This window comes from Cajanus cajan, chromosome 5 (assembly GCF_000230855.2).
Source record: "Cajanus cajan strain Asha chromosome 5, NIPB_CcT2T_4, whole genome shotgun sequence".
Taxonomy (NCBI): domain Eukaryota; kingdom Viridiplantae; phylum Streptophyta; class Magnoliopsida; order Fabales; family Fabaceae; genus Cajanus; species Cajanus cajan.
In genome coordinates this window covers 16,959,065-16,971,919 of record NC_138521.1, presented here as the reverse complement: position 1 = coordinate 16,971,919, position 12,855 = coordinate 16,959,065, and the positions used below count along the sequence as shown (strand labels likewise).

Below are 12,855 nucleotides of genomic sequence, written 5' to 3'. Positions count from 1 at the left end.
ATCAAAATAACTAACTCTAGGCTACAAGATTTTGATTGATCTAGAGTCTAGTTTGTTAAGGAGAGAGAATGGGATGGATTGATTGTGTTTCTTCTCTTTGCATTGTTTTTCTGCTAGTGCTATATTTCTTTCTTTATTTACGTATTTTGCCCTGTAAAACTACTGATTGTGGTTCATCGTTACTCATTTACTCAGAATATTCAATATCATTCAGAATAGTATTTCTCATTTCAACTTTGGGTACATTGATCACTTAATTAAACTATTACACATTCTCTTTCTTGTGCAAGGAAATGACAAGCACCCACTCATAAACCCAACGTCAATTCATTAAATGCAAAATCTTCAGTCTCTCACCACCAATCACTTCAAATAACACTTAGAAGAGACAGGAAGCAAAGCAAGAGGTGCAGTGGGTTGCAGCAGCGTCTGTAATTCAAAAAGAGTTAGTATTGTGAATAGCAATATATTCTACCATTATAAGAAGTTTAGTAAGTTAAAAACAAAAGTCTTGTCCCACTAGGAGCGCACACACAAGTTAATTAAGTAAAATAATTTTGTGCTGCTTGGTTTTTCACTGACAAAAACCACTGCGTAGCAGAAATATTTTTAGTTCCAATTCCCAAAAATTCCTTGTCACACACACACTGTCACTCACAAGTCATAATTTAAAGCGTGGCCCATCATTATGATTAAATAAAAACACAATCGGTCCTTCACATATAGATTCAATTCAATTATTGACATGCCCAACTCTTGGTGGTGGTAAAACCTAGGTGCCCAGAGGGTAAAGGTTCCAAACTACCAATTTCTAGTATAAAGGTTTGTGTATTACATAGGGTTTGCTCGCAACAAAATGAAAATAGAAGCTCATCGTTTGCCCAAAATAAAGAAGATATAACATCAAATCTCCATAATACCACAAAAGTTGCAAAAAAGAAAATAAAAATAGAGGAAATATTCAATGCTGGATGAAGAGCTAATCATCTAATTAAGAACTCAAATTAGTTTATACTTATTATAAGAATATAATTGACCCAAGTTAACATAGTTTGTAAAAGAGAATTGTGGAATTAAACTTAAAAATAATGAGCTAAATGCTATGGCTAAAGAAACAGAAAAAACAAGTTTACAAATTTTGCCGTGCACCAAATGCACAACTTTGTCATGTGAATGATGAATCTGTCTTCAAGTTTTAGAAACATTACACCAACCAAACAGATGAATCAATAAGTCCCTGAAGATTGGTTCAGATCCAGGAAAGTATAAGTACACTTCAGAGTAAAACAGAAGTAAGGTGACTGTCTCACTAATGACAAAACCCCGTAGGTTCCAAAACACCCACAGATTTGGCCACTCTACTTATATATTCTGAAACTGAACAGTTGGTCTTTTTTCACTACTACCATTATGCAATTTATGTTATTCTCTAGACTGCACCCTACATTTTAAAGAAGATTTATATATGGAAAAGTATAAGCATTAAAGGAGGTCACGACTCATGACATAGCAAGCTCGCCTTAAATACATTTGACACATAACATCATCTGAATTCAATCTTCAATTCAAACTGCTTCAAATTATTTTTTTTGCATTTCAATAAAATTAATCAATACCTTTACATTCATGAGAAAAATATAATCCCGGCTGACATACTTACAGCATGACCTAAGTTGTAGCGATGTGTGAGTGGATATCCTCAACTCTACCGCTAACTTTTTGTCAGTATTCACGACACATTCCTAACACAGCCTCACAATACTTTCCTATTAAAAGTACAACATAGAAAATTATTTCATGTTTATTATGTCTACACAATATTAAGTCAAGGAATACAGAATAGTTTATCCAAAATACCAAGGACAGTATATTGTGGTGCTTCTTTCTCCCTTATTTAACAACTTAAGGAGTACAAAGAACAGAAATATATCTTAAACTATCATTCTACATGGTTAACGATTCATTTAGAATTAACAAGTAATTTGACCTCATGTGAAATTAGTCATAGTGACAACTCTATTCACCCTAGTTATTTCTCTTTACCGTTCGACCACATGAACTCTGCACAAAAAGATAAACAGCAGTTCAATTTGACCACAATAATTCAATGTTATAGAAGAATATATTCCACTCAGCCAACATTAACAACCTTGTTCAAAAGTGCCAACCATTAGCCCGCCAATAATTTCTCGCATTTTCAAGGGAACGGGCATGTTTGATCTTCAAAAACAACTTGTAAGCCCTCTCTGTTTTGTTAGAAGCAAGCAGCTTGTTACTTAGCTTACTATATACTAGCCTGCTTGGGCAGAACCCCTTGCGGAAAGACTCCTCCATAACAAGAACAGCACTTTCCAGTTGTCCCACGTTGCAAAGACCACTAATGATGTACTCATAAACTTCAACATCTGAACTATACCCACATTCTTGCATCTCCTCCCAGATACTCAACAACATTCCACATTTTCCAAGCTTAGAAAGCCGCATGAGCAGTATCTTATAAGCTTCCATCGATATCACACACCCCAATTTTCTCGCCTTCTTGTATATCATCAAAGCAGCATATGGAGGACCATAGCTACACAAACGTTTGATAAAGTCCGTTATGGTCCCAGTAGAAGGCACAACTCCTCGCCTCAACATTTCATCAAACATCTGAAGCGCATCCGCCACCTTCCGCACCCTAAGAAACAAGGCTATTATTCTAGCAAAAGTATCAAGATTAGGCTCACAATTATCACTCAACATCCTATTATAATACTCCATACACCCTTCAAAATCCCTAAAAGACGCAAAATTGAAAATCACTGCATTATAAGTAGCAGTATCTGGCTGGCAATTCTTCTCCTTCATATCAGACAAAACCTTAACAGCCTCATCCATCCTACCAGCTCTCCCCAAACTCTCAATAAGCAAACCAAACGTCCTGCAATTGGCGCAAATTCCACCCTCCTCCATTTCCCTCATAATCCTCTCAACCTCACTCACTCTACCTAATCTGCACCACCCCCCAGCAACAACATTATATGTTTCAACGTCAAAACGCACCTTCCCTTTCATTGAATTGAAAACAGACATTGCAGCAGCAACATGCGACCTTCGACACAGACACGACAGAAGCACATTCAAAGCCTCGGTGTCGCGCCCAACGCCGAAGTCACCCAAGTTCCCAAACACCTGAACCGCTCTACGCACGCGACCAGCCCTAACAAAACTATCAACAACAATGGACAACATGAAGAAATCAAAGTGAACAGCATTTAGCCTCATGTCACGCAACACATTCATCATGAAGGGGAAAAACTTCCTTCTTCCTAGCGCCTTAACAATCACGTGGTAGCTACTAACGTCCTTGGGAACCCCTGGCTGTTTAACCGCCCAGTTAAAAAACGTGAGCATGGCTTGGCCACTGAGGTTACCGTGGTTGAGGACACGGGCGAGAACATTGATGTCCACGTCAGCAGCAACGTTGGACAAGGCTTGTTGGATTGCGGCCTTGCCCTTTAGGTTGTGGAGGAAAACTCCGCGGAGTTTGTCTTCGGGGGCTAAAAAGGCGTCGACGGGTTTGGAAGGGGGTAAGGGGAAAAGGTGTGAGAGTTGGTCGAGGACGTGGCGTTCGTGGAGAGATGAGAATGGGGGACGGAGCGTGGAAGTGAGGGAGCGGAGGAGAATTCCGAAAGAGCGAAATGCCATCAACTGTGCCTGAGGTCCACAGGGGAAGCTCACCAAATTGTGCACCAATCAGACGGAATGTTTCTGTTTTGTTTCAACTTTTTTTTTCTTTCTTCTTTTTCTGTCAGTTTAACTAAATACGTTCTTCTAAGGGAAGTGATTGATTTTTAAAAACTAGAGAATAAGTATGTATGATGTAAATATTATAAAAAAAATTATTTTTCTTACTAAATATTTTTTTTTATCTGCCTTGCATCTATTATTCATTTTTATCTAACAATTTGACGGACTTCTTAAATTATATGCCCCTATTAATCATTTTTTGTCTCACAATTTGATGGAGTTCTTTAATTTTTATAGTAAGTTTTATTTTAAGTTACTTTATATAGATTAAGAAAAATAAATAAATAAAAGAAAATAATTATTTTTAAAAATTAATTTTATGATTAATCTTCTTTACCAAAAATGATGCAACAAAAAACTCACTTTTTACATAATATTATTAGGAGTATAAATAGAAAAAACTAATTAATATTGTATTGAAAAATTAGTTTGACACTTATTTTGAAACTTTTTTTTTCCTAATGTAACACTTATTATGAGACGGAATGAGTATATTTTACCTGTTCTTAATTCATTTGTGAACACATTTCTCTCATTCAATCGGAACTCTTCGTAAAATAAATAAATAAATAAATCATACTTTTGTCTCTTTATAACTTTTGGTTTGCATATTTTGATCTCATTTATTTTTAATTACGCAATTTTTATCTTTAAGTTTTAAAATTATATGATGGAGGACCATCCTTGGTACTTCATGTGAAATCCATCGCATGGTTCATGACCAATTTGAGAAGTATAGAATTTTATTACTTTATTCCAAATTTACCCTTGTACTTTGGGGTATTTTAGTCATAGAATTTATTTTCTTGTATTTCCAATTTTACCCTTGTATTTTGGGGTGCTTTAGATGATTAGGGTTTTTAATTTTGGGCTAGGGTGTTACATGAGGAGGTGACGCATTTTTTTGGTGATCTTGGACCTATTTTTGGTGTTAGAAAGGCTTAGGCCCAAGTGGAGGGCAAAGGTTGCATGGTCTTATCATGCACCTAGATATAGCCAATCTAAACCCATAGATTCCATCCTTGGTCACCAAGTTGCATCTAGGGTTATTTGGCATTTCATTTGGAGTGCATTTGCCTTATGAATTTCGCCCATGCATGTCCCAAATGAAACCCTAGATGCCTCCCCTCCTATAAATACCCAACACCCCACCACTTGTAAATACTTTGGATATTGAATATAAAGAGAGCCTTTAGTGCCTTTATATCTTTCCTTAGTCACCCTTGGCTATTTTCGGCCAAACCCTATCATCTCCACCTTGAGAGAAACAACCCTAGAAGTGGCCTTCATCATCATGAAGTGAGCCAACCCTAGAGTACCATTCTCAAGCATTTCCTCAAACACCTTCTACCCAACCTTCATTTTCGTCCATTCCATCATCATCCACCCTAAAACCTTGGTCCACCTTTGAAGAACTTGATCCTTGGAGAAGGCGTCCTCCTCCTTGCTCATCATCTCAAGTTCATGCAAGTAAGGATGCCATCAAGTGGTATCTAGAGCCTTGGTTCTTCAAGGGTAACAATCTCTTTATCTCTAAAAATATTCGGTCATGTCATGTCTTCCTTACATGTCTCCTAAGTGTGCCTAAATGAATCATCTTAATTGCCATATTTTGATGATCCATAAATCTCTTCTCATGTGTTGATTCATACCATATGTTCTTTGTGAATCATCTTGGCATTTTAGGCTTTCTTATTTAGGTTCTTGCTTTTTTCTTTAAATTTTTGAGTTGCTGGAAATTTTGGGCTGCATGTTATACATTAATGTTTTTATTTTTTTAATCCATCCGGTTTTGTCATAAGCTTGTCTCTTTGAACTACCTTGAAAGAAATTCCAAGTTTTTTATGCTTAGCCTTTGAAATGAACAAAAAATGACATGCATGCCACTTGTTTGATAAAATGGCCGTGAGTCCTTGATGTGCTTTAGAGAGTCAATCATGCATGCTAATTAGTTCTAGCATGTTCTACATCACTTAAAATATCATGTGTGATTAATTCCTTTACACATACTTACTTCAAATTTTCGGCCAATTTTTTGTGTATTCCTTGGTGAACTTGTATGCCTACATGATGTTTGATAATTTGAGTGTGAAATTGATTTCAATATGCCTATCTTTGCTGCTGGACGTGGGCTATTAAAAACTTAAGAAAAACACTCAAATTTTGTCTCATTGAGCTAGTGTAAGTTGCTAAAAGAATACTCCAAAAAGTTGCTAACAAAACCACCAAAAACAAGTGTAAAACCCAAGCAAAGGAATAGTATAAAATTCAAAAGAAAAAAGAGAAAAGTGGCTGGACTTTGAACAAAAAAAAAAGCCAAGACTTGGACAAGCCCAAAAAGAACAAAGAAACCAAAAACAAGAAAAAGGGAACCTTTGCTAGACTTGTGGAGTTTTGGACTAACTTTCATACCATAGCATTTGGAGTTAATTCTTGGACCATTGGACAATACTTAATGGCCGAATGAGACAATAAATCAAACATGTTAAGTGCATAATTTTTCTTTTAAGCCTACTTGCTAAATTCTATTCTAGTGTCATTCTAGGAATTACTCTTTTGTGTGCTTTCCTTTTATTAATGTGCCTTAATTTCAGTTTTTGAGTCTTTCTTCTACTCTTAAGTTTGTCTCATAAATTCCATGTGAGTTTAGCCTTTTCTTAATTGTGCCTTTTTAGTTTTTCTTTCTTGACCTCTTGTACTCTTGGGTTGTGTTTTCTTCTTGATCTAGGTGGGGAAAACTTCTAAAACACTACACACTTTCTTGGTGGATTGAGTGGAGGGGTTGTCCGATTGGAGTTCAAGGAACTTTGGAGGATCACACCAATTCAAAGAGTGCAAACACCATTTCAAGACTAACATTGGGTGTTCATTGTGAAGGGGTGGAGAATTGAAGACTTGGAGACTTCCTTTTTTTTGTCTTCTACTTATTTCTTTCTTGTTAAATTTCGACCTCTTGTGTTTTTGGCCTTGGTTTCATTCATTTTTGGTTTGTAATTGGCCATTTTTAAACCTTTTCAATTTGGTGGTAGTTTCGTGTAGTTTGAAGGTGATTTGAAAACCTTCACCTAGGAAACCGACTAGCATATGCTTTAAGTGCTTTCCTTTGCATGCTTTAAAGCTTTGGTAGTATATTTGCCTAGGACTTTACATTGTTTATTTGTTTCATTTAGAAGGCTTCATTTGCCTACTAGGGGGGCGTGCACATCACACACCTTAGTATTGTGAAAATTGTTTTTGTGAGAAAAGTGTGAAAAGGCTTAGTGATTTTTACTTGAAAAGGCTTGGTTTTTAAGTGATTCTTAGTAGTCCACCTCCCTTGATAGTTCACTTTGTACACTTAGGCCTTTTCATACCTATCTTGCACCTTGAAAATCCTTTTTTTTTTTTTGTGAAAACCCTTTTATCACTTACTCTTTGTGAAAACTTATTCAAACCTTTTTGAAAACATTTTGTGAAAACCTTTTTGGATCAAAGATGAGTGATCATTCTAGTGTCCATGGTCATAATTCTCATAGTACTAGTTCTAGTGTTAGGGATGAACTTAGGAAACTCAAAGAGTACCTAAGAAAAAAAGAAGAGGAAAATATAAAAAGAGAGGAAGAATTGAGAAGAAAAGAAAAAGAGTTTGAAAAAAATAATGAGGAAATAAAAAGGTTGCTTGAAAAACTAGTTGTGGGAGGAGAGGCTAGTGGTTCAAGACCAAGAGTCACTTCTCCTCAACCCTCAAGAGGAAAGGGGCATATGCATTCAAGTTTTCATGAGGAGGAAGGGCATCATACCCAACCTCCAAGTGATACCTTCTTTAGTAGTCATCACAATGATGATTACTATCAAAGACCCCCAAGACACCATAGACATAGGGAGTCTTCCAATAGGGAACCCAACATCAATCTTCCCCCATTCCATGGCAAAGATAATGTTGAAAATTATTTGGATTGGGAAATGAAAGTTGAACAACTTTTCTCTTGCCATGGAATAAGTGAAGATAGGAAGGTTTCTTTAGCAACCCTTAGCTTCTAAGGGTATGCTATGTATTGGTGGACCTCCTTAGAAAAAGAAAGAAGAATAAATCATGAGCCCCCAATCCAATATTGGAATGAGCTCTGTAGTGCCTTAAGAAGGAGGCATATTCCTCCATACTATGACCGAGAGCTTATGGATAAGCTTCAAAGATTGAAACAAGGGTTCTCTAGTGTGGAAGAATATAGGCAATCTATGGAGTTGCTAATGATGAGGGCTGGGATTAGGGAGGAAGAGAGGACCACAATCTCTAGATTTCAAAGTGGTCTTAATCTTGAGATAAGAGACAAAGTTGAACTTCTACCTTATAGGGATTTGAATGAACTTGTTCAACTTTGCTCAAGAGTGGAGCATCAACTTACAAGAAAACCTTTTCGAAAAGACTCCACACCCTCTTATTCCAAGAGTTTTAAAAAGGAGGGCCACTCTTCCCAACCTTCTCCCAATGAAGAAAAAGAAAAAGAAAAAGAAAAACCATCTTTTAAGGCATCTTCCAAAGACACTAAAACAAGTGACATCAAGTGTTTCAAGTGTCTTGGCCGTGGGCACATTGCTTCACAATGTCCCACCAAGAAAACCATGCTTTTAAAAGGCCAAGATCACTATAGTAGCCTTGATGAAGCTACTTCCTCATCTTCAAGTGATGAAGAAGAAGTTTTAGAATCCGAGGAAGAAATCTTACCTTGTGAAGGAGACTTATTGTTGGTTAGAAGGCTCCTTAACAATCAATCTAGTGAAATTGACCAATCACAAAGAGAGAACTTGTTTCAAACAAAATGCAAGGTCTTAGAAAGTACTTGTTCTCTCATTGTCGATAGTGGGTCTACTTCTAATTGTTGTAGTACTAGATTGGTTGATAAGCTAGCCTTAACTACAAAACCTCATCCTAAACCTTACAAAATGCAATGGATCAATGAGGAAAGAGGTGTTGTAGTTAACCAACAAGCAAGCATACCAATTTCTATTGGCACATATAACGAAGAAGTTTTATGTGACATAGTGCCATTAGAGGTTAGTCATGTCTTGCTTGGGAGGCCATGGCAATTTGACAAGCACATAATCCATGATGGCCTCACCAATAAAATAAGTTTCCAACACTTGGGAAAGAAGTTTGTGTGGTGTCCTCTATCACCCTCTCAAGTGAATGAGGACCAACTCAAACTAAAGGCTAAGAAAGATGAGGAGGAGAAAAACAAAAACAAAAACAAAAACAAAAGAAAAGAAAAAAAGAATTTTTCCTTTGAAGACAAAGGGCTAGGTTCAAGAGAACCTTAGCCCTTGTGCCATCCTCTTTCTTTTGGTGCCAAAGAAAGATGGCAATAGAGGATGTGCACCTTTTTTTAGAAAGCCATCATTGAATAAAAGGCACCCAATCCCTAAATAGATGATTTGGTGAATGAATTGCATGGGACCAATAATTTTTAAATGGTGATGCCTCTTTGGCTCCCTCCTTTCCCTAGCACTTTCATTCAACCAATTGTGTACTTAAGGATTGCATAGCTAAATTTTCGTATTTTACTTCCCTAATTGTGGTTTTATATCTTTTGAAGGATCAATGGAATGGAAGAGCTTAAAGATTTGAAGTCAAATCCTTCTCAAGAAGGAGGGGATGATGGAGGACCATCCTTGGTACTTCATGTGAAACCCATCGCATGGTTCATGACCAATTTGAGAAGTATAGAATTTTATTACTTTATTCCAAATTTACCCTTGTACTTTGGGGTATTTTAGTCATAGAATTTATTTTCTTGTATTTCCAATTTTACCTTTGTATTTTGGGGTGCTTTAGATGATTAGGGTTTTTAATTTTGGGCTAGGGTGTTACATGAGGAGGTGACACATTTTTTTGGTGATCTTGGACCTATTTTTGGTGTTAGAAAGGCTTAGGCCCAAGTGGAGGGCAAAGGTTGCATAGTCTTATCATGCACCTAAATATAGTCAATCTAAACTCATAGATTCCATCCTTGGTCACCAAGTTGCATCTAGGGTTATTTGGCATTTCATTTGGAGTGCATTTGCCTTATGAATTTCGCCCATGCATGTCCCAAATGAAACCCTAGATGCCTCCCCTCCTATAAATACCCAACACCCCACCACTTGTAAATACTTTGGATATTGAATATAAAGAGAGCCTTTAGTGCCTTTATATCTTTCCTTAGTCACCCTTGGCTATTTTCAGCCAAACCCTACCATCTCCACCTTGAGAGAAACAACCCTAGAAGTGGCCTTCATCATTATGAAGTGAGCCAACCCTAGAGTACCATTCTCAAGCATTTCCTCAAACATCTTCTACCCAACCTTCATTTTCGTCCATTCCATCATCATCCACCCTAAAACCTTGGTCCACCTTTGAAGAACTTGATCCTTGGAGAAGGCGTCCTCCTCCTTGCTCATCATCTCAAGTTCATGCAAGTAAGGATGCCATCATTATACAATTTTAGCCTCTTTGATCATTTTAGTTAGTCATTAATTGATAATGATATGACATTAAAACATACATAGACTATTAACTGGTCACTTTAGTAGTGATGTGGCAAATCACATGGATTGTACCAATATTTATTTGCATCACAAACACTTCTTCTCTTTAGTTTCTATCCACTTATTCTTCTTTCTGTTTTTTAAACTACACACTCACCTTTTTTATTATTTAAATACACATAGAGGTATAAAGTATTTTTTTCATTAGTCTATAATAAAAAAAAATTAAAAGTAAGAATAAACCATATTATATATAAGATAAATATTTATTTTTTATATAATTAAAAATTAGAATAAATGAAAATTTTCAATACCATTATATGAAGATGATACATCTTTTATTAACCATATTTGATCTCCACAATTTGATAGGTCATTGTAGCACCTTGAATACACCAAAATGAGAGAGATTCAAAGATTGTACATTTGAGAATGACTTAAAGATATTAATTAGTATTACCTTTTTTTTTTTATTTTTTTTATTATATATAGGATAAATTTGTATTTTTATAAAATTAAAATTTGCAAAAATGAATATTTTTTATACCATTATATAAAGGGATACATTTTTATTAATCATTTTTGCTCTCCACAATACGGTGGACCACTATACCATTTATTATCTTCTTAACTATGTCTTTACTTCCGTAAATTCATCTGCAACTACATTTCTCTCACTCGACTCTCATTGTTGTAAAAAAAACCGCACAAATATTATTTGCGTCACAAACACTTTTTCTCTTTCATTTTTTCTTCCTTTTATTCTTTCATGTGTTTTTAAAACTACTCAATCTCCTTTTTGTTTTTAAAATAAACACAAAGGTGCGAAGGTATGAAGTGCCTATTTGTTTTTACTAGTATATAGTTAATTTTTTTTATATAAATAAGAATAAACTATATGTTAGGTCAAAAAATGATCTTAGATCTCTCAAGTTATAAGTTTTAGTGATAATAAGACATTTTTCAAGAGAAATTTTTTTTCAGATCATACTATAAGACAAATAACAATAAGATGATTAGTTATTATGACATTAAGTCTTTTAAACAAATATCTTCGTCTGTAAGACAAAAGGCTTTTATGTATATTATTTATGATGTTTGATGACTAAATCATCTTTGTCTATGTCATTCTTCAATAAATCAAAATGAATAAATAGCTTCTCTGGTACTCACACTTCACAAAGGAGCATAAACATACTTTGCGTCAAAAAATGACTAGCATGTGAAATCTCAAAGAAAGTTGTTTTTGACTAACAAACGCATATTTTTCTCTCTTTTGACACCTAAAAGGTGATAAATAGCTTCCTTGATCAGATAAGAAGAGACAATTTGGTGAAACACATTTAATGTCCACATTTAATGCACCAATGAACACTTCTTTTTATAAGGAACGAAGATGAACACAAAAGAAGCAAGCTTGTGAAAGACGCTTAAGGATTTGTATTAATCATCTTTATGAATCACCTATATGAAGAGGCTTGAGGACTCATAAGTAATGAGAAACACTCAGAAAGAGAGAATAATCATTTGTTAAAATATATTCATTCTTTCTGTAAATTTTTTTGTACTTAATTGATTGTATCATGTTTTGATAGTAAAATGAAACAATATAATGATTTCTCATCTTTAATTTTGTATTATTGCTTTAAGCTTGAAGCGACTTGACTATAAAAGAATACTTAGTTGTTAAAGCATGAAGAAGCTTTATGTTTAAAGAATACTTGGATAATTACTTGAAGAAACAATTCAAAGAATACGTAGGTTGAGCCAAAAGTGACTTGTGAAAGAATATTTGTATCTTTGTTAAAGATAGTGAAACTTGATCGGATTGATCAAGAATTGGATGTAGGCTCGATGGTTGAAATCAACCAATATAAAAACACTATGTGCTCTTCTTACTTAACTCTTTGTTTGCAGTTATAAGGTATCGATACTACTTCACTATTTTGAAAAAAGTGATTTTTTATTGACATTATTCAACCCCCTTTTAATATCTTTTTTTACTCAACACTATGGATGAAAATCTATTGACACCATGGTATCAAATTAGTGAAATAACACTTTCAATAATTTTTTATTGAATGCAAATTTAATTGATCCAACCATTGTATTTGATGATATTATACTCATAATCATGCATATCAAATTTCAAATGATTAAACTCTTCTAGATATGTTATCTAACAATACATATTTACAAGCATTTTAAATATCATTTTTATACATTAAAATAAAGTAATATGATGAACAACCAAATAATTTTAGAATTCTATACAATTTTGTATACTTGATCTAGTTAATAATATTATCAAATACAATGATTGGATCGGTTGAATTTGTATTCAATAAAAAATATTGAAGATGTCATTTCACTAATTTGTCACTATGGTGTCAACGGTTCTTGACACACAAACTATATTATATATAGGATAAATAATTTTTTTTATATAATTAAAAGTTAGAATAAATGAATATTTTCTATACCATTATATAAAAGAGATACATATTTTATTTGTTAATCCCAAGGCTGACCAAGAAGAAGAGTTGAAAGAGTGTTTAAAAA

General features: G+C 34.6%; 2 protein-coding genes across 6 annotated transcripts; one reads left to right on the top strand and one right to left on the bottom strand.

Moving 5' to 3' along the window:
- Window positions 1-109: 109 nt before the first annotated feature.
- On the bottom strand, window positions 110-3,804 carry LOC109819172 (Pentatricopeptide repeat (PPR) superfamily protein). Of its 5 annotated transcripts, none has more exons than XR_014433949.1 (3): window positions 2,150-3,804; window positions 1,617-1,766; window positions 110-429 (listed from the first exon to the last, which is right to left on the bottom strand). XR_014433949.1 is itself a non-coding variant. In XM_083075009.1 (2 exons), exon 1 carries the CDS (start codon window positions 3,688-3,690, stop codon window positions 2,155-2,157), a length of 1,536 nt encoding a protein of 511 aa, XP_082931135.1. In that variant the 5' UTR covers window positions 3,691-3,804; the 3' UTR covers window positions 152-429; window positions 2,150-2,154. The 5 variants fall into 5 exon arrangements, 3 of the variants coding, with proteins under 3 accessions (XP_082931135.1, XP_082931136.1, XP_082931137.1); XR_014433950.1 differs by having other exon boundaries at window positions 112-429; window positions 1,661-1,766; XM_083075009.1 differs by lacking the exon at window positions 1,617-1,766 and having other exon boundaries at window positions 152-429.
- Window positions 3,805-4,908: 1,104 nt separating this feature from the next.
- On the top strand, window positions 4,909-9,900 carry LOC145958255 (uncharacterized). The gene is made up of 2 exons (XM_083075008.1): window positions 4,909-5,307; window positions 6,521-9,900. Exon 2 carries the CDS (start codon window positions 7,822-7,824, stop codon window positions 9,085-9,087), a length of 1,266 nt encoding a protein of 421 aa, XP_082931134.1. The 5' UTR covers window positions 4,909-5,307; window positions 6,521-7,821; the 3' UTR covers window positions 9,088-9,900.
- The last annotated feature ends 2,955 nt before the right edge of the window (window positions 9,901-12,855 follow it).

Coding starts and splice junctions, on each gene's coding strand:
- LOC145958255 (XM_083075008.1), top strand. CDS start 7,822: ATGTATTGGTGGACCTCCTTAGAAAAAGAAAGAAGAATAAATCATGAG.
- LOC109819172 (XM_083075009.1), bottom strand. CDS start 3,690: ATGGCATTTCGCTCTTTCGGAATTCTCCTCCGCTCCCTCACTTCCACG.